The sequence below is a fragment of the Paramisgurnus dabryanus genome, chromosome 24 (assembly GCF_030506205.2).
Source record: "Paramisgurnus dabryanus chromosome 24, PD_genome_1.1, whole genome shotgun sequence".
Classification (NCBI taxonomy): Eukaryota; Metazoa; Chordata; class Actinopteri; order Cypriniformes; family Cobitidae; genus Paramisgurnus; species Paramisgurnus dabryanus.
In genome coordinates, this window is record NC_133360.1 from 24,596,380 (window position 1) to 24,617,079 (window position 20,700).

The following is a 20,700-nucleotide window of genomic DNA, read 5'->3' on the forward strand; positions in this document are numbered from 1 at the left end:
ACACTATTTTTGATAGCAACGTTTTAGTTTTCACTAGTAGAAAATATAATTCTTGATATCAGAAATGTAATTTCCACTAGTAGGCTATTATTGCCATAACTTATTACTTCAGACAGCAAAACCATAAAGTTTTCTTTGCATTTGCATTGGTCAAAAGTATAACAAGTTAAATTAAATAAACTAAATTAAAATTAAATGCACTTTCATCTTTATCAGGATAACCAGTGAAGATAAAGAATATAATTTTATGCAAAGGGGAGAAAATAGTATACAAATAATACATTTTATATTTATTTATATTTATTGTTTACATTTAAATGTATTTATTTATTTATTTGTTTATTAATTTATTTATCTACTTACATACTTACTTATTTCTTACTTGCTTGCTTACTTACTTTGCTTACAGCAAAATTATAAAGTTAGGTTTCTTTTTGGTCGAAAGTATACCAATTTAATTTAATTTAATTTAATTTAATTTAATTTAATTTAATTTAATTTAATTTAATTTAATTTAATTTAATTTAATTTAATTTAATTTAATTTATATTTATATTTATTTACATTTGAATTTATTTATTTATTTATTTAATTACTTACTTACTTACTTACAGTACTTACTTACTTACTTACTTACTTACTTACTTACTTACTTAATAACACTATTTTTGATATCAACATTTTTGTTTTTAATAGCAAAAAATATATAATCCTTAAAATCAGAAATGTGAGTTCTACTAGTAGGAATGAATGGTTATTATTGCCATAACTTATTAATTCAGAAAGCAAAATCATAAATCAAAAAATAATTAAATTAAATTAAATTAAATTAATCATTTATCACATTTTATTATATTTATCAGGATAACCAGTGAAGACAAAAAGTAAATTTTTTCCTGTAAAAGAGAGAGAGGGGTGTTGAAGATATGTTTTTTTAAATAAAAAAATATAACAAATGCTGTGGTAAAAAATAGTTTTCGGAAAGCAGTGCAAATGGCTCTTTTATTTGTTTTGGGGCATTGACACAGTCATCTTGTAATTGCATTTGTGTATTACAAATCGTCCCTGCATAGATAGATCGACAGACAGACAGATCATTTTTAGATGAACTGAGTGTTTTTATGATCACAGATGCAGACTGTGACATATCCCCACATAACCCCACTGCAGTCTGATAAATGAATCCTGCAGTTTAAATGACAGCAGCTCCAGAGGCCTTCTGCTGCATTACATTCATCTCGCTGTTGTTTTCTCTCTTAGCCTTTACTGACCTGTATTAATCTCCAATCACATCTGTGCCCAGTGGGTGATTTTGGTGTTGCCCCAGATAACTGACACTGTTTTGAGATCTGACTGTGAGACACCACTGTTCTCTTTCTTTAAGTTATGCATGGAACAGTCTTGTAGTTTTCTAACATTTTCCTAAAGTCACTTAATACTGTCAACAAAAACATTAAAACAAAAATGTGCTTAATTTTTTTGCCCAAAAATGGTGCACATAAACAGTGCAAAATCTTTAAAAGGGTGTGATTTAGCACCAAACATTTAGCGTGCATTATTTGGAGTAGACAAATGCATGACTATGAGTATGATAAAAAAATATGCCACTTGTATTTTTGCTACTGCTGACTCTGACTGGTTATTCATTGCATTAGACCGTGTTGATATTTCGACACATACTGTGATCATCTAAAAGCTTTCCACGAGTATCCCAGAGAGACCATGCTTTGATTTCAGTTTCGTGGATTATACGGATTTTCACTTTCTAGATTACAAATAAAAGCAGGGTAGGGGGTAGAGATGCGCGGATGGGCTATTATTTCATCCGCAACCGCATCACAAAACTCATCATCCGTCCGCCATCCATCCGCACCAACGTTTCTGACCAGTTTTCAAAACCGCACCCGCCCGCCATCCGCTGACTGGGCGATGTGATGACAGCCGCGAGACTAAAGCTCTAGAATATCAGCAGTGAACTCAGTCTCCGATCGGCGCACACGGGACAAAAATAAATAAATAAATCAGTAATGCCTAAATTAAACGCACAAATTACATAGTCTGCACTGGTGTCATCCTGATTTACCACTTTGTAAAACTTATTCCAGGCAAACCTTTTCTGACCTTCTATTTCCTTTGTTTTTTATTCTCATTTTTTGAGGCGTTGATAAGAGCTATGTCAAAATGCGTCCTCATTTCTCTGCGCTGTTAATGATAGAACGAATGGATTCTTAACATGCCGAGGCTATCCCAAACAATTAAAACCTTTATTAAATAAAAGTGTATTAGAAAACTTTTTCTTGTCACTGTTTTAGTATTATAAGTTATGTTTTGTGTTAATATTATTCTGTTTATGTTGCGTATATTTGCAACATAAGGTTGATTATTTGATATACTGTTGAATAGTTTAATCTACATCAATGTGTCATATTTTCTAAAATAAATTAATATTTTTGATTACATATTTATTTTAATAAGTCAGAAATGTCTCCGCTGTTTTCTGCTGACAGGCGCGGTGGGGGCTACTGGGGGCGCGTGCAACAGGTGACGCAAATTATGGGTCCTCAGAAGGCTAGACCGTCTCATTTCAGTTCTCTTTGAGAACTTCTGAGGCTGCCACCCTGAAAGACAGAGTGCTCACCTTTTAAGGTTGCATGCTTAGAAGGACACAGCTAACAAGCAGTCGATCCGCCACCCGCCCGAATCTAATTAAAATATTATTTTTCGTCACGTCATCCGCCCGATCCGCGGTTTATCCGCGGAGTCCGCGGCTGTAACCGCCAACCGCGCATCTCTAGTAGGGGGTAATCTAACATCTGATTGGAGCAAGAATGTAAGAGAAGGTTAAGAATGGAACAGAAAAAACTAAGGAGCGATGAAATGATGAGAAGAGGCAAGAGGACAGAAATGGAGGAGAGAAAACACCTAGAAGAATGAATAAGAGTAATGAGGATAGATGGTTTGCAACAGATGGCAAGCTGTGAAAATGGCTGTGCGGTGTAGCCAAATGAATTGGACAAAATGACTTATGATGTGAGAAATAAAGGCACTTATTGTTCACTATCTATACTTTAAAATCAATATTTAGTTTGTTGTAAGAATTCCCAGCGTGCTTGTTCATGATAATGATTGCAAAAATGGGATTCAAATGGTAATGTCAGAGGATGTATGAAGGAAAAAAAATCGAGATGCATGGAGAGAAAAGGAGGTGGGAGAGATGCAGCAGGGGTCAATGTGACTGAGGGGGGTGAATATCACACATTTATAATTCAACAGCAGCAGCTTGAAGAGACAGTAAGACTGCAGTAGTAGGCAGAAACAGCTTTTACGAGGAGTTGCATGAATTTAAATTATTAAAGACATGGCAGGAAATCACAATCTATTTATTTCCTGTTTGTATAATATTTGGTTTTGGATGGGGAGCAGTGGAGTAGGTTGAAGATGGCTTATGGTACAATTAAAAGGATTTTTCTGTGTTTTATCATGCATACATTTCTATAGTCATATTAAATATTTATAAAGAGAATGCAACAGTTGTTTTCATCACAATTTTATTATTTTCATCCATATTTTCACAATATCTTTACATCCTTGGTGCAAATATGAAGCAGCACTACAGTAACATAACAGCTGATCATCATCATCATCATCGTAGCAATAGTCAAATAAATAGACAGGCACTTTCCTAATCTTTCTCTATAATGGCCAAGGACAATGCAATGGTAACACGACAAGATGCTGTAAGATGCTGAATACTGTTTTAAACATTCAAAATATTTAAGTCTGTGGGGTCTCTTTAAACCTGGAGACAATAAATAAATGAGATGATAAACTGAAAGGTCATATAGGTCAACATGAAAAAACAATTTTATCATAATTTCATTTGATAATTTTATAAAGAATGTGTAATAAAAAAATAAATAGTGCCGATTTAGATTTCATGTTGACGTTTTACTGTACAGTAATATAAACAAATAAATAGAGACCGCTCTGCAAGACACAAAAGCTCCACCTTACATAAATAATGCATAAAAACGTGCTGTGAAAATGAGCCACATCCGTCTTACAAAACACATTTGTGTCCGACGAAACCACAGTGCTGTAATGTTTATAAAGAAAAACACAAGACCTTAAAGCTTTTGGCGACAGCTCTACAGATCCAAACTGACACAAGCAGATCCCCTCCTTTTGGAAGTACATACTCGCATTTGAGTATACTTCTAGTGTAAATACATTCTTAAATACACTGGGACCATCATACAATAATCATAGCTTTGCCTTTCGAACAACTCAAAAGAGTGAATGGACTCATGGCTTCGCTCACTGTCGGGGATGTGAGCTCTGAGTGCAGGGGTCCACAGGTTCTTTCACTGCTCCCCCAAAAACATCCACATCACGGTCAGTCCAGGGCACCACGTTGCCAAGTTGCGGTGATTCTGTGCAGGCTGCCAAAGCGGCGACTTCTGTGGGCGTCAACACGCGGTCCCACAGGTTAAACAGTGATAGCTCCCCAACCAAAGCTTGAGATGCGTCAAACCGCCCACCAAGAGTGTCCTGTTGCAGAAGTACAATACAAACACAAAATAAATAGTGATTTTTATTCCTACTAAAACATTTTCTTTTTAACTTCCCCATTATTTGCCGTCCCGCTCACCTGTTCCTGTCCCAACACCAGCACACCTCCAGATTTAATCGGGTGCCATGCTGCCAGTCCTTCACCCCGGCCTCTTAACTTGCCGCCTTGATACGCTTTCCAAACCCCGTCCCTTAGAGTCCAACTCACGCAGATGTGCTGCCAGATGCCCTGGGGCAAAGACAGGGGCAGCTGTGCCACCTGCAAATAAATCAAGAAATCAAATAAGCAGTCTGTGCAATGCAAAGTGGCGATGCAAAGTGTACCAGGCGTTACCTTATCATTGATCAGCAGTTCTGCAGGGTTATGAATTCCCTGTAGCAGCACAAGTTGGTTTGGCTGTTCCGGCACCGCGTAAGAAAACGGCGTTCCGATTCCGTTCTCGGCAGGTTTGAGCCACAAACACGCCGTGAAGGCATACATCTCGGGTACGTTTCGCCTGACTAGCCCGTACATGTAGTTGGTCCGTACAGGGAAGGAAAGTTTATACCCTTGTGGGTAATTGTACTCTGTTAGACCTGGAGAGGTGTGAGTGAGACAAATTGAGTTTAAGAGAGAGAAGTTGCAATGTGTTCATTTTAGCTCAACTAGTAGGGTATTGCATTTGCATTGAACATCCTGTGAAAATAAATCCTTGATGTCTTTAATATTGACTGAGTGAGGTCATAGCAAAGATTGAAATTTTAATGATCCTGAATTTCATACAGGGTCACAATTTTACATCTCATATCCTCCCCCTATTCTTACTCTGTTCCAGCTCTGCAATACGCTCTTGCAGGGTGTTGATTCCCTTGTCGATGTGATGATGGTGACCCTGGGTTTCTTTGCGAAGGTTCTTCCTCTCTTTCTCCAGCAGCCTGATCTTTTTTTCCAGCTCTCCCTCCAGATCCTCCACAGGTCTGCCAGGTTCCCCCACCACCACGCTCCCCAATGTGCTCGCAACATGCTCAGTGTGGTTCATAGCAGCAGGCCCTATCTCCAGCTGTGAGAGAGAGAAAAACGATGTGACTCTTATTGTGTAACATAGATTTGTTTGCATCTTAAGAACATCATTAGGACATTGTATCATGATATCAACCTGTAATTTTGTTTCTTTTATTATTTATGTACAGTAGGGGTCAAAAGTGATGTTCAAATCTGGACTCTCTTGCCATTAAGTCAAATATTTTATATTTATAAAATTGTGTTTGTGTTTTGTGTAGTTATGCTTGGAGTGTAAACTGAAGCTTCGCCCAGGACGTTTGGCAAAGTTTTTTACATGCACAAAGCTAACGGAGTCAAAAAATGGTTCTTAGCTGTCACAGAGGCAAACCCTAAAGTACACCTTTGCGCCTAAAGAGTTCATATTAGTACCTCAAAGGTTCATAATGGAACCAAATGTCTACATATATGTACTTAAATTGCACATAGTAAGACCTTTTTTTAAAGGGTACTGCCCCATTGACAGCTTGGATCATTGTTTGACCATTTTTTTGACAGTATAGGATTTTTTATTTTTTTTGCACTTTTGAATGAAAACCATATTTGCCTTTCAGTCAAATAATTTTGCAAAATAAATTACTTAACCAAATTTAAATACTCTTTCCTTTTTATGGGAATTAAATGTAAATAATGCAAAAAAGCCATTGATACTTCACTTTTGGCTGTTGCTTTTTTACCTAGGAGGTGGCACAAAGCAAAATAGATGAAAAACAGAAGCCTTTAACAGATTGGAGAGAAAAATAGGGGGGTATTAAAATACCAAAGCATGTTACCTTTATAGAATTTTGGCAGGACACATCGCCCAATATTCTGATTAGAGATAGATAAGATGGTTTTTCAAAAAATTTTAAACTTAACAGAAGTCTTAAAAGAACTGATCATTTATTTATGCAAAATTTTAAAAACAATTGGACATGTGTTACAAAAGATTAGGGCTGTCAAAAGATTAATCGCAATTAATCACATACAAAATAAAAGTTTGTGTTCGCATAATAGATTTTTGTGTGAATTGTTTGTAATTATTATGTATATATAAATACACACATACATGTATAGTATACATTTAAGAAAAAGTTTATTTATGTATGATTTTTTTTATTTATATATATATATATATATATATATATATATATATATATATATATAAATGTTTATTAAATACAAACATGCACGTGTATTAATATATATAAAATAATTACACACAGTGCACACACAAATATTTTGAAAAAAAAAAACCTTTTATTTTGTATGCGATTAATCGCGATTAATCTTTTGACAGCCCTACAAAAGATATTAAACACAATGGTACAATCAAAAGAACTGAACACAAATCTTACGCCCTAAACTATGGGTCATCAACATGGGGTCCGGGGCCCCTTGGGGATCCCTGGTGGTATTACCAGGGGTCCTCCAAATATTGTTTGAATTTAAAATGTTTTTTATTTAATAATAATGAATTATTGTGCTAGTAATAAATACAAATTCGAAAATTAAATGTTAAAATCGATTCAGTATTTTTAAAATGTTATGTAGTATGTTAAACGTATGTGTGCATATCAAAAATGATTATTTTAATATTTTGGAATGTAACTCTCTGTATCAAGGGGTCCTTGGCCTGAAAAGGTTGAAAACCTCTGCCCTAAACGGTTTAATTACACCCTCAAAATTTTACTTAAGCCATAATTTGTCCATATTTTACGCAACCATTGGTTGAAACCAAGCATTTTTTTTATTGTTAAATTGGTTACATCTGTGTATGGATGTAATAAGAAAAACTTTACTTCCTATAGTAGAAATACTTTACTATAATGTTTCCTAAATGTAACCTTATATTTTCAAACCTAAAGCATTGATAGTCTCAGTACAAACCTCCAGCTTCTCTATGCGGTCTTTCAGCTGTAGAATCGCTCTTTCCAGTTCCTCCACGGCTCGTGCCGTCTGCAGCTGCACCGCAACCGAACCGCTCACGTCATCCCCGGCCATGTGTCGTCGGTTCCCCGCCCAGACTCCCATGCTCCTCTCGTTGAGGCTTTTCTCCTCCAGACCGTTCTCGCACTCGGAGAGTTTCCCGGTGAGCTCGGTGATGGTCTTCTGGTCCATGAGGATCTGATCGTTCTGCTGCACGATGAGCTGCCGGAGCTCCTCGGCGGTGGTGCGGAGGGTCCAATCCTCCTCGTCGGATTGGTGTCTGAGACTCCTCGATCTGCACTCACCGACGGGTACGGGGGTGCAGATGAGTCGATTGAGTGTAAACTGTTTCGGGCCCGTTACATCACCGGTACTCAGTTCGTTGAGTGTTGGGATCTCAAGGCCGATATCCAATCCGCCGCCTTCGTAGGATTCAGCACCATGGAGAGCACCGAGCGGCCCGGCGCGCGCTACGGATCCCGAGAGCGGATCCACGAGCGATAGCGAGCGGTTGTCTTTCCCGTGGGGCGCGGCGGATGATCGCGAATACACGCCGGCGACTATGCAGATGACCGCCCCAAAAAAAGCCAAAAGGCCAGCGGCGACTAAAACGACGACGAACTTCATAGCGACGCTTTGGATTGACAAACAAACGCACTTTTGATAAATTGAAGTTTCAATTTGGCTTCATAGATATTGAATATTTACTTAAAACGATCTTACAATCGGTAACCGTCGATCGCATCCGTTATTTTGCTCTGTTCTTGGCAGTTCCTCGCGCGCTCTCTGCCTCCTCCTGTGTGTTGCTAAGCGCCCCATCCGGATGGTTGCCATGGCTGCCGCGCGCGCAAAGGAGAGCCTGTGATGAGAATGCATGATGGGTCACGTTGGTGTAAACACCTTTTGTTCACGACATCATCTGTGATAGCTTTGGCAGAACAGGGATAACAGGCTGTGAGGCACAGAAAATTTAAAAATAGGACATTTTTATACAATATTATAAAATCTTAATGATACAAATTTGAAGATCTTTACACACCTGATGGTCAATTTAGAGAAGTGAATCTTAACGTTTGAGACTTCAATCTCTCAACTGTATACAACATTTGAAGTCCCTTAAAACACAATTTCTACCTAATAAAATATTGTAGCTTGAATGTATATTAGTTATATAAAATCCTCAAACAGAATATCTAGATTGAGCAAGAATTTAATGTAATATCACAACATTTTTAACATAATACTACTGTACGGATTTATATTGTGAAAGCAGACCCCTATTATCAGTTTTGTACTAAATTGCCAAATTTATAAATAAATGTAAGAGCCAAGACATTAAAGACATTTTGCCCTAAAGATAATCTATAATAAATTAAACTGTCCTGGATTAACCCCCACACATTTAAGCAATGTCCTGGCTGCATTTATTTTTATCCTAACTCTTTGCTATGTGGCCTGTATTTTGTGGCCTCTTGCTGTTTTCCATTATTAATCCTCTAGACATTTACATTTATGCATTTAGCAATTTATAGTGCCTTCAAGGTATAGATTTTCTCACTATGTGTGTTCCCTGGGTATTGATCCCATGACCTTTGTGCTCCTAACACAATGATTTTGAGCCACAGGAAACATTTATCTATCTTGAGGAACACTAACCCTTGGGAAGTGATTATACGGTGTTTTATTTGCTAATACAAAAACACTATAGGCCAGTGGTTCCCAACTTTACTATTCAAACACACTTAAATCCATTCATCATTTAATTATTAGAGATTACAAGATAGGAAATAACTAAGTGCATTCAGGAACAGGGTTGGAAAATGCAGCTCTAAGCACACAAACACACAAAATAGGAAAAAACATGTAGCACTCATATCAACAAAAATGATTTATTTATTTTTATGGATAGATGTAAAGGTCAGACAAGATAGTGTGTGTGTTAGATGCAATAAGAATAACCTAAAAAAAAAAACACACAATACATCATACCAACAGTGAATACCAAAAGGATGCTGTTTGTTTCGTTAAAGCTATAATTGTTCAATATAAATAAAACAAAATCCACAGTTGCATCAAATCGCTGCATTAAAATGATACTTTCTCCACAGAGAAAAAAGAGAGACACCCGGTTAGCTGGTCAGAAGTCCAGCCACTCAGTCATGTAAACACAGTTAGATGGAGAGATCTCTCCTCCTTCGTGGCAGTCATCAAACACCTAGGGCACAAAGTTACCATGGTTACACCGTTCATACAGTAGCACAATATTCCAATAGAAGCAATTTTATATATTAAAAACTCAAAACTTTACAAAGGTAGTCAATATATACAGTAGAAAGTTTACCGGACACAGTCCGCATGGAGTTTTGACCAGCCCGGTGGGTTGGATGATGGGGTTTACACCCCTGTAGAGCTTCATCTGTCCGTCGACACATCCTACTGTCCCCTCCTTAGCAGCGATTATAGTCATCTCCACCTTCCCATCAAAAATCAGTGTGTTTAAGATGGTCTCGATGTCCTCCATTGAGAGATCCACCTACATAGAGATGCAGAATTAACCACATGGCGAGCACAATAATAATATAACATAAGGTATTGCATAAAACAAGATTGAGCACTCCTGTAACTATGAATAGGAGACAATGCGACACTCAAAATGAGCACTCTCTGGCCTTTTGTTGGTCAGAACTATGTTCAGGGTTCCCACACACCTTAGTTAACTTCAAATTCAAGGACCTTTCAAGGACTTTCCAGGTCCAATAACCTCAAATTCAAGGACAAAATGTGGGGACACATTTCAAGTCAGAGCAAGGTTACATCGTGTTACTTTTTAAGATAGATTGTTACAGTTCCCTATCGAGGGAACTCGCGCTGCGTCACTGCGGTGACACTTTGGGGACGCCTTCAGGGGTAAGTGCACCAGAATGTGTATATCAAATTCAACCAATGGTGAGGCTTAACAACAAAGACAGGTAGACTTGGGAGCCAGGAAGTATATCGCTATCTGAAATATTGCCAAAGACAGCGTTACAGGGACGCAAGGAAGTATGGCAAGGAAGACCCAGCGTCTCGTTCCCTTCTCAGAGAACAACAGTTACATATGTAAACCGAGACGTTTTTATGTGTCAAACAACACAATTATGCAAAAAAGCACTTTGGTATGAATCAACATTCGCATACAGAAGATATAAGCATTTAAAGCGAACAGTTTAAATTTTTTGCATAAAATAGATTCAAGCACTTTCAATGACCTGTATCTATGTATGTATATTTTCAAAAACTTCCCAGGGCCTGATGTTGTGTAATTGTTATTTTTCACAGGATTTAAAAGATTACTGTCTTTCCCATTCAAGTAGATAAGACTCAAGTCTTGCATGACTGAAACAGCTGCCGGGAGGAATTGCAAACATGGCCCCCAAGTGGCGTAACTATCCTAAAGGGATGCTGGTAGTATTAAGACTCACTTTGCTGATGCCGAGCTCACAGATGTACTTCCAAACTTCATGAGATGTAGCAAATGAACTGTTCCTCTGCACCATGGGGCTCTGCTTACTGTCTCTCGCTGCTTCTGCCTAAAACCGCAGAGATTTCTGTCACTTTAAGATTAAACTAAATCAGACAATAAAGACATCAAGGTCTTAAATGAACATTTGCGCTCGTTCAAAAAAATCATTTGTGCATAAATGATCCCATTGTATGGGACAAGTAACGTGACTGTAGTTAAGATTTAAATAAAAAATTCGTTCTGCTTGAGTTTCATGAATAATGCATGTGGTGCAGACACAGTGTGAGATGAAACGACATTAAGGTGCTACGCAGCATCTCACCTTACTCTGCAGGAACTTAAAGCACTGCTGGTTCAGCACCTCCACAAACTCCGACTCAAAATCCTGATCGCTGTACCAAGCCCCTCCTGTCACGGAGCGGTCGGGCTGCAGGTTATACAGCATGTAAACCTTCTTTTTAGAAGCCTGATGGAAAGGAAAAATGTTATTGGTACCCAATGCCTGTGATGTTACGTATAACACCAGGGGCCATATTCAGAAAGGAGGTTAAGTAAAAATGTTAACCCTGAACCACTTATATTTAAGCAAAAAAATGCCTTATTTTACTAAATGATAGTAGTACTCTTTTTGACCACCAGATGGCTGCAACCGACACAGTGATAAAATGCTATAGAGTAATGTTCAATATAATACACTATAAGAGGATCTGTGCTTCTCATTGCTTTGCAATCAATCGACTCACCGCAACAGATTTCACTGCTTTGATGAGTTTCTTACTCTCAAGGTTCTTGAGGATTTTGTTGATTTCTGTCAGTGGGAGGTTACTCTTATATCTTATGTCTCGACTCCAAATTCCTTTAAAAGCAGAAAGAGTGGTTGATTAAAAAGCCTTTTAAATAAAAGACAACACAACAAGTGAAGGATATTCAATTCACCTTTATTCCCAGCATCCTCTATGATCTGATAAACTAGTTTTTCTTGATTATCAGAGCCTTTTACTTTACTGTAAAAAAAATTATACAATAAAGGTGTAAATTCAATGCATTAAAGGGGGCATTTCACCAGACATTTTTAAGATGTAAATAAATCTTTGGTGTCCCCAGAATAGAAAAATCATATAGATAATTTATTATAGCATGTTAAAATTGCCACTTGGGGGGTGAGCAAAAATGTGCCGTTTTGGGTGTGTCCTTTAAAATGCAAATTAGCTGATCTCTGCAGTGCCATGGTTGGATAGTGCAGATTAAGTGGCGGTATTATCCCCTTCTGACATCACAAAGGGAGACAAATTTCAATGATCTATTTTTTCACATGCTTGCAGAAAATGGTTTACTAAAACTAAGTTACTGGGTTTATCTTTTACACATTTTCTAGGTTGATAGAAGCACTGAGGACCCAATTATAGCACTTAAACATGGAAAAATATTTATTTAAGGGAGTATGCGATTTCGAACACAGCTGGGAATTGCTCTCACCTGGTAGATTGTGTATCTTTGAGTCTGTATAACAGGCCATTGCTGCTTTTAAGCAAGTCTAACTGCCCCTAAAAAACATAACCACAGAATCAGAAATCAGTTCAGAGGAATATGATCCAGCATTAGACATTATGCACTGATAAGTGATTGTCGTTATATCTCACCACGGACAGCAGTCTGTTGATGGCCATGGCTCTTTGCTGAGCCTCCACATGTGGCATGTCATTCTGAATGACCTGGTCTGTGATCCCATGTGGAAACTGCTGACAAAGCTCTTTAATCCTTAAACAGAGCAACACAAGACATATAAGCAATATTAACCGAGAAAGACTGTTGTACTGACTCTCTATATATGAGTGCTAATGTACAACAACGCCTGTGAGTGCTGTAATAAAAGACAAACAAATATTTAGCAACTGACATTACAAATACAACATTGCAAAAATAAACAATGCTTTACAAAGTTTATAAGTTGAAAATATCTTAAAACTGTGTTGCACACCATATACACGAACGTTACTTTAGTAAGTTACTCACCTGTTCTCGATATCTACAGGATCCGTTGACTCTTTTTTCACTTTAACTTCCGTCATTGCTCATGCGAAATGACCAATTTGAGAACAAAGTTAGAAATACGCAGAAAAATAAACGCATTTAAATATCCATTTAGATATAACGTTTTAAGTTAAGTGCAACGCAATGTCAACATTTCAGCATGCACGCAGGGGTCCTGCAACCGCACGGAACTTCCGCTTTACATGCATAGACGTCCCAGATTATGCCTGTGTGAAAATCCTGTGGTTTGTCTGTTAGAGAAAATGTAACCGCATTATTTAATTAAATTATTTTAAATAAATTATTGTAAACTAATTTTGTTCGGGCTTTATATTTTTACTGTCACAAATATATTTATTTTAATAATAATAATAATAACTGCCTCGGAATATCGGATCGCTTATTGATGTGCTTGTGGAAGCCTCTTGTTTTTATTTTACGTAAAAATATATTAAGAAGTTATTACATTATTAAATAAATGTCACAAGTATATTCTACTTTTTTACATAACTATATTTATTTATCATCATCCGTAGTAATTTTTTAAATGATTTATGTTTTTATCGGTAATTACAATACTTCTATTCTACATTTTTATTTAAAATATATTATTCGTGCAATACGAAACTAAAACAAAACTAAAAAAATAAACTCTATTGGTGGTTGCTATGGGTTACGTCACGCACCAATCGCATGCCCAGCTGTTTGTTGAGTGTATCATTGCAGCGCCGTTGGATACAGCGTTGAGCTGTAGGTAGTGTTAAAAAGCTATTTTTTATATAATTTGTGATATAATTTGTAACCTCTCTATACACATACATGTGGCGTATTTTATATAGCCTCTTCTCTTGTAATTCACTTACGATACTACAGTTTAAGCTTGTAAACATGCTGCCGATCCGTTTGCTAATGCGTAATGTATGCCTCAACTACTATCAGTATTCCTAATGTCTTTGCCACTTTTTTCATACGTTGCATTTACCAGATTAAAGAGTGCAAACATGACTGCGGGTTCACTAGCAGCTCCACAGATCATTCCCATTCGCATTCCTCCTCCCGGCAAAGCCAAGCATGAAATAGACTCACGCACACCTGTTGAGATCAAATCAGGTGAGATATGACATCACACTGTTTTCAAGGATCAGAATAATGAGATCTATATGTGTTGTGAATAATTGCTTATATTCTAGATTCATCTGATGTGAGTATCCTGTACACACTGGATGGCAGTAAGCCTGAGACTATAAAAAGACCAGGATTGAGTGACAGCACCCTGAAGTATACCGGACCTATACGCTTACCTGTGGGAAAAGTGTCTGTAAGAGCCATGGCTGTCAGCAGGTTGGTTCATGCTATGGTGGTAGCTATTTTTCACTATTAACCACAGCCTTCATTTTTCATTATTATATAAAGCTCACAATAAATCTGTTTTATAATACAGTGATGGAAGACAGAGCGCTGTTGTCACCAAGATTTTCATAGTGGAATCTTCTCCTATAGATGAGCAAGAACTCACGAAGAACAGTGAAGATGACTCTTTGAATGACGAAAGACAGATCAATGGCAAAGATGTCAGTTTTAAACATAATTATCCTAATTTTGCTATAAGGACACACATTTTCTATGTGACCCTCTCTGTGAAGTCCAGGCTGAAGTCTTATAATCTAATAATGAGATCATGAGCAAAAAAAGTTTGATTTTAGTCATTCATTTCAATCTTTGACATGACCTTACTCAGTCAATATTAAAGGTGCCATAGAATAAAAAACTGTATTTATCTAGGCATAGATAAGAGCTCTGTACATGACATATCGCGCTTGTTTCCTCATTCTTATGTAAACCTCGTGCATGCAAAAGACTCAACAATCTCAACATAACACCAACTGTGACGTTGCAATCGAGATGTACGGTCCCAACATTAAATTACACATTACATTTAGTATTATTATAAAAGATCCCCTTCTGACATCAAAATGGGAAGCCAAATTTCAACAAGCTATTTTTTCACATGCTTGCAGAGAATGGTTTACCAAAACTAAGTTACTAAGTTGATCTTTTTCACATTTTCTAGGTTGATAGAAGCACTGGGGACCCAATTATAGCACTTAAACATGGAAAAAGTCTGATTTTCATGATATGTCCCCTTTAATAAAGTTACATACCTTCTATGTAAATATCAAAGAACAATTTATCATATTATGTAAATGCATTCTTTGGCACCTTTTAAAGATATATTTTCACACGATGTTCTTTACATTATATAGGATGATTTTATGTAAATCACAAAAATTTGGGTCACATATATTTAAGTATCTGCATTACAAATCTAACTTTGTTCAACAGAATTCATTTATGAATTTGAAGGGGAACGAAAATGCAGCTGGTGATACATCTGTTAAATTTTTAGGTAATATTCATGTGGATCTGGATCATTGGATATCTTCATTCAGTTACGCTTTCTTACTTTCTATTTATGATGCTGATTTTATGTGTCAGATATTCCCAGCATTGAACCTCATCGAGTTTCGAAAGGCCCTCGATTCCTCACACAACGCCTGGACCCTCGTTCCTCTGCATGCTTGTCAACACAAAGCACACAAGTAAGACACAACTGAATGATATTTGCCATAAGACCGATCCTATATTAAACTATACACAAAGCACATCCTTTGTAATGTGTTCATTCCCAACAGAGCCAGAATGCAGATGTTGTGGAGAGCCCCTTCAAAAACTTGACAAGCACTCAGATGTCTCGTCTCCAGCGAGAAACAGATTTCCTTCGGTGAGCTTAAAGAGATCCAGAGATGTTTGTGCTGTTTATTGGTTTGCCATTTATGAATCTTTTCAATTGTATATGTTTATTAACTCATGGTACAACTTTACATTTAAAATATGAAATGAATATGAACTATGATTATTAAATGCTGTAGAAGTATGGTCCATTGTTAGTTCATGTTAGCTAACGCATTAACTAATGTAAACAAATACAACTTTATTGTAAAGTGTTACCTGGTAATTTGCTGTGGTCAGTACCACTTATGACATTTTTATGTAGGTGTCCAAAATGCCTGAGTCATCGCCCTTCAGACCCCTTTGCCAGATTTTGTCTGCATTGTGGAGCACCAGTGCCTCCAATTCCCGGACAAAGGCTGCCCCCTACTGAGGGAGGACAGGTACTACATGTCCCGTTACTGTACATTGAAGGGACACTCCACTTTTTTGAAAATAGATTAAAAATTCAGCTCACCTGGAGTTAAACATTTGATTTTTAGCATCTTAACGGAAAATTAAAATGTGTGATTTTCTAGGCCGATATGGCTAGGAACTATACTCTTATTCACAATTTTCAGCCGCTGCGTAAGGTTATTGCGCCTGCTGCAGCCATGTTACGGCAGCAAAGTCCTTAATTATTACGCCAGAATGAGAGTATAGTTCCTAGACATATCTGCCTAGAAAAACACAACTTTTAATTTTCCGTCAGTCTTAGTACGCGATGTAACTAAAGAAGAGTCAAGTTTTAAATAAGAAAATATCGAAACTCTTTGGTCATTTTTGAGGGCGATGCTAATGGTCTAATCAGATTCAATGGATTGTGCTAAGCTATGCTAAAAGTGGTACCGCCAGATCAGAAGATTGGCTGAATGGATTACAAAACTGTAAAAATCAAAAGTTAACTCTAGGGAAGCTGAAAAATGAGCATATTTTCAGAAAAACTCGAGTGTCCTTTTAAAGCAATAGTTCACCAAAAATGTCATTTCTGCCATTATTCTCATCCTCAATCTGTATACATTTCTTTGTCCTGCTAAACATAAATGAAGATATTTAAAAAATGTTTGTAACCAAACAGATCTGGGGCACCATTGACTTCCATAGTGTTATTTTCCTACTATAAAAGTCAATGGTGCCCCTGGTCTGCTTTGTTACAAATATTTTTCTAAATATCTTTATTTGTGGTCAGCAGAGACAACTTGAGGGTGAGTAAATGATGACAGAATTTTCATTTTTGGGTGAACTATCCCTTTTACAAAACAGAGACACAATGTGAGTTTAAATTTGAATTAAACATGCACATTTATGCATTTGTCAGATGCTTTTTATCCAAAGCGACTTACAGTGCATTACAAAGTATACATTTGATCATTTTGTGTGTTTTCTGGGATCAAGCCCACAACCTTTTGTGCTGGTAATGCAATGCTCTACATTTGAGCAACAGGATCATACAACTAAGGGACCAAACATAAAATAGTCTAGTGCATGTAAAACCGTTATATTTTGTTACTTGCCAGTAAATAACTTTATTTATTATGTTTATAATGCTTTTATTCAAATAAGAAAATACACTGTTGTGGTTGCAGATTTTAAGGAAGGCACACTTCAAACATTTTCCTAATTTTTCTGCAGATGGGTTTGTGTGTGCATTGTAAAACCATGGTACCTCTGAACACGGCCATGTGTGTAGTGTGTGAGTCTCCACTGGCTCAACAGCTACAACCGCAGGCTAGTCTAAGACTACAGGTAAAGGTTTACCTATCTATCTATATATATATATAGAAATAAAATCTTATAAAAAATATATACCTCTTGTGTTTTATTCTAGAATAAGATCATCTGTCACTTATGTGGGACAGGAAACCCCTCCAACATGGCACACTGCGTCACTTGCGAATCCAAGCTGATTCAGGAAAGCACAGTAAGAGTCACGCCCAACATATTAGCAAAATAACCAATCACAGTTACCAAAATTGTTGTGTAAGGTGAAAGGTCATTGTACTGGTACTTTATAATTCCACAGCCTGTTTTAAGTGGACAAAGAGCTGCACCTCAACCTTCCACAGAGGGAAAAATGGTCTCATGCTCCAAATGCAATAGAGTCAACCATTCGGATGCTCGATTCTGTGACTGGTGTGGGGCAAAGGTGACAAGCCCCACCTTTAAGTTCTTTATAATCTCCCAAATTACTACACACTTGTACATGTATTGTGTGTTGTATAATGTAAAGTCTAAAACCAGCAGGTTGCCAAATATACATTTATTCCTGAATTTATGTGATAGTCCTAAATGCTGTATGTTTAGCCCGGCCACTCAAGAGGCAGTGTGAAGTGCAGTCAGTGTGGAGCGAGGTGTCACCCTTATGCTAATTACTGTGGGGGCTGCAGTGTCTTTTTGGATGGCCCACCCAGGACTCCCTCCCGAACCACCCCAGTACAGAACACACAGGAATCAGATCAGGTACAGTACAGTATCAGTACAGAGGAACATTCATTCATTCATTCACATACATGCATATTCACCCTTTTTTCTCATATAGACCTCAGCCACCTGGCAGACGGTTACTGCTCATGAATCAACGAGTGTGCCTCCGGCTGTAGACTTGCGCACATTGGCAGATGCACAGACGCAAACGGTGGGTCTGTTTTTTCCATCCGGTACCGAGCTGAAAAGGAGGAGCCAACAGAGGGAGGCGGAGCTGAGCAGACAGGAGCAGATGAGTGACAGAAAGCCACTCCTCACTGCCATCAGCCCAGGCCGTGGTACGTTAATGCATACTATATGTGTATATATATATATATATATATATATATATATATATATATGTTTTATTTTTATAAATAAGCATGACTGGTAAATGTTAGCGGTGTGTATGATTGCAGGGTACTGGAGGAAGCAACTAGACCACATCTGCGCACACCTGCGCAGTTACACTCAAAATAATACTGAGTTTAGAGCTTTGATTGGAGAACCTCGTCTGGGCAGAGTAAGACCACAAAAATAATACAATTACATCACATGTAGTAATAACAAATATTTGGGACTATTATTGTGTTGATCCGCTTCCCAGATGATCTCAGCTGTTATTCAGGAGGACAGCTATGAAGTCAGCCTGCGCATCAATTTCATCTCCGCCTCACCTGAAGCATCTAGGGTATAAAATACTCGAGTATTTTGAGTTTAACATGGTTCTGTACATTTGTGATCACGTATTTGTGTAATATCTTTGTTCCAGGCATCTTCTGCAGGACATCAGAGTAAATCTGTGGCATCGGAGAATCAGAATCTCAGCGCTGTGACGGAGGGAAGAAATTCAGCCAGCCCAGGTACATAACACGTAATGCTAATGCATTAGGTAGATTTATCCAAAGTGACATCTGACGAGCCAATGCTTGCTCCCTGTGTACAGTAGATCAGAGTAATACCGCAGGATCCTCAGCCAATAAAAAGAAGCAGAAAAAGATCTGGAGCCCAGACATTACAGTAAAGCAGCCAGTCAGTACTAACACACACACACACACACAGATATGTTAATAAAATATCATCATAACTGTTAATGTCTTTCTCAGGAGTCCAAGGACAGTTTGCTCCTCAAAGAGTTGGGACCGGAGGGCCGTGGCCAAATCTCTGTGGTGCAGCAGCTATTGGATGAGGTGAGCGGCAAATAGTCTTCAAGTACACTTCTAACCCTTTGCTCTATAAAGTTTGTTGTTTTAAAGTGATGGTGTGCGTATGCAGGGTGCTGACCCTGCATGTTTGGGAAGTGATGGACGTCCCGCTCTAGTTGTTGCGGTGCTAAACAGGCATCATGATGTCATTCCGGTGCTGGTGCAGAGAGAAGCCAATGTCAACCAGTCATCCGGGCCGTGAGTCTGACCAAACACAACCTTACTTTGAAAAGTGGAGTAAAAATAAGGTGCCGTGGGTTACAGCCTTGATGTTTTTGTGATGCACACAGGTTGAATAACACCGCCCTCCACGAGGCTGCAGCTCTGGGAGTTGACGGTCTGAAAAGTGCCGAAATATTGCTGGGGTGAGATTACAAGGCTTAAACTGAAATATAAACTGGAAAACCAACCAAATAGAAGATTGAGAACTATATGAGATGCAAAAGCAGCTCAACACTTCTGTCAAAATTGAGATGATATTAACCCGAATGCTCTCAGCACACATTATACATTTATTAAATACCTTATTACATACCGTTCAGGCCATTCAGAAATACCGGTTTGTTTGCAGAATCCATTAAGAATCTGATAAAAAAAGCTAATTTACAAGAAAACATGTCAGATGCACTTAGAGGGTTTTGCATTAAAAAGAATTATGTTTTCAAGTTTAGACTGCAATGTGCATGATCATTTTTAAGAAAAACATATCGTCCTTGTCTCGTGCAGGTGTAATGCAAGTTTCAGAAAGCAGAATGACAGAGGCCAGACTGCATATGATATTGCTGTGGCAACAGGGAACAACTCTGTGGTCTCACTGATGGCGGCTCACATGGGTCAGGGTCTCCTGCAGCGCCACACCAAGGCCAGGAACCCCTCTGGACTGGATACTTTTTCATAAGATAGACAACCAACCTTTACAACCAACCTTAACTATAGTACATTTTTTTTGAACCACCATATATACTAACATTAAGAACATTCATAAATGTGTTTGCTTACATTCTAATTTACCCATGTGATCCTAGACACACAATTATGTTTTTTGTGTATTCCACGATGATTTTATTCTGATTTTAAAGGGGCAATATTATGCCAATTTTTACAAGATGTAATATAATGGCGCTTTCCATTGCATAGTACCCCACGGTTTGGGTCAGGTTGGTTCAGCTCACCTCACTTTGGCGTGGTTAGCTTTTCCATCGAGTTTAGTA

At 37.8% G+C, this 20,700-nt stretch overlaps 3 protein-coding genes across 4 annotated transcripts; 1 reads left to right on the plus strand and 2 right to left on the minus strand.

The window, feature by feature from the left end:
• Window positions 1–3,531: 3,531 nt before the first annotated feature.
• On the minus strand, window positions 3,532–8,350 carry nptxrb (neuronal pentraxin receptor b). The gene is made up of 5 exons (XM_065259583.1): window positions 7,481–8,350; window positions 5,378–5,612; window positions 4,907–5,148; window positions 4,652–4,831; window positions 3,532–4,551 (listed from the first exon to the last, which is right to left on the minus strand). The coding sequence occupies exons 1-5, from the start codon at window positions 8,144–8,146 to the stop codon at window positions 4,318–4,320; spliced, it is 1,557 nt and encodes a 518-aa protein (XP_065115655.1). The 5' UTR covers window positions 8,147–8,350; the 3' UTR covers window positions 3,532–4,317.
• Window positions 8,351–9,394: 1,044 nt separating this feature from the next.
• polr3f (polymerase (RNA) III (DNA directed) polypeptide F) lies at window positions 9,395–13,244 on the minus strand. The gene is made up of 9 exons (XM_065259588.2): window positions 13,035–13,244; window positions 12,662–12,779; window positions 12,498–12,565; window positions 11,958–12,025; window positions 11,765–11,877; window positions 11,344–11,487; window positions 10,981–11,088; window positions 9,861–10,052; window positions 9,395–9,734 (listed from the first exon to the last, which is right to left on the minus strand). The coding sequence occupies exons 1-9, from the start codon at window positions 13,088–13,090 to the stop codon at window positions 9,657–9,659; spliced, it is 945 nt and encodes a 314-aa protein (XP_065115660.1). The 5' UTR covers window positions 13,091–13,244; the 3' UTR covers window positions 9,395–9,656.
• Window positions 13,245–13,587: 343 nt separating this feature from the next.
• Window positions 13,588–20,427, plus strand: dzank1 (double zinc ribbon and ankyrin repeat domains 1). 2 transcript variants are annotated; one of them, XM_065259587.2, is made up of 21 exons: window positions 13,588–13,802; window positions 14,038–14,162; window positions 14,243–14,393; window positions 14,494–14,623; window positions 15,396–15,459; window positions 15,549–15,652; window positions 15,746–15,834; window positions 16,108–16,225; window positions 17,454–17,567; window positions 17,650–17,742; window positions 17,845–17,967; window positions 18,126–18,281; window positions 18,361–18,583; window positions 18,704–18,807; window positions 18,892–18,975; window positions 19,057–19,147; window positions 19,231–19,304; window positions 19,391–19,474; window positions 19,560–19,687; window positions 19,780–19,854; window positions 20,216–20,427. In XM_065259587.2, exons 2-21 carry the CDS (start codon window positions 14,054–14,056, stop codon window positions 20,385–20,387), a joined length of 2,286 nt encoding a protein of 761 aa, XP_065115659.1. In that variant the 5' UTR covers window positions 13,588–13,802; window positions 14,038–14,053; the 3' UTR covers window positions 20,388–20,427. The 2 variants fall into 2 exon arrangements, with proteins under 2 accessions (XP_065115659.1, XP_065115657.1); XM_065259585.2 differs by having other exon boundaries at window positions 13,590–13,802; window positions 19,231–19,316.
• The last annotated feature ends 273 nt before the right edge of the window (window positions 20,428–20,700 follow it).

What these genes read in the sequence shown, in the direction of transcription:
- nptxrb (XM_065259583.1), bottom strand. Translation starts at nt 8,146, where the DNA reads ATGAAGTTCGTCGTCGTTTTAGTCGCCGCTGGCCTTTTGGCTTTTTTT. An exon ending in AACTGCTGATCAATGATAAG is followed by an intron (nt 4,832 to 4,906) that starts GTAACGCCTGGT and finishes ATTTATTTGCAG; the next exon opens with GTGGCACAGCTGCCCCTGTC. An exon ending in TGGTGTTGGGACAGGAACAG is followed by an intron (nt 4,552 to 4,651) that starts GTGAGCGGGACG and finishes CTTCTGCAACAG; the next exon opens with GACACTCTTGGTGGGCGGTT.
- polr3f (XM_065259588.2), bottom strand. Translation starts at nt 13,090, where the DNA reads ATGACGGAAGTTAAAGTGAAAAAAGAGTCAACGGATCCTGTAGATATC. An exon ending in CCTGTAGATATCGAGAACAG is followed by an intron (nt 12,780 to 13,034) that starts GTGAGTAACTTA and finishes GCTCTGTTTAAG; the next exon opens with GATTAAAGAGCTTTGTCAGC. An exon ending in AAGCAGTGAAATCTGTTGCG is followed by an intron (nt 11,488 to 11,764) that starts GTGAGTCGATTG and finishes CCTTTCCATCAG; the next exon opens with GCTTCTAAAAAGAAGGTTTA.
- dzank1 (XM_065259585.2), top strand. Translation starts at nt 14,054, where the DNA reads ATGACTGCGGGTTCACTAGCAGCTCCACAGATCATTCCCATTCGCATT. An exon ending in GTGACTGGTGTGGGGCAAAG is followed by an intron (nt 17,968 to 18,125) that starts GTGACAAGCCCC and finishes CTGTATGTTTAG; the next exon opens with CCCGGCCACTCAAGAGGCAG. An exon ending in ACACACAGGAATCAGATCAG is followed by an intron (nt 18,282 to 18,360) that starts GTACAGTACAGT and finishes TTTCTCATATAG; the next exon opens with ACCTCAGCCACCTGGCAGAC.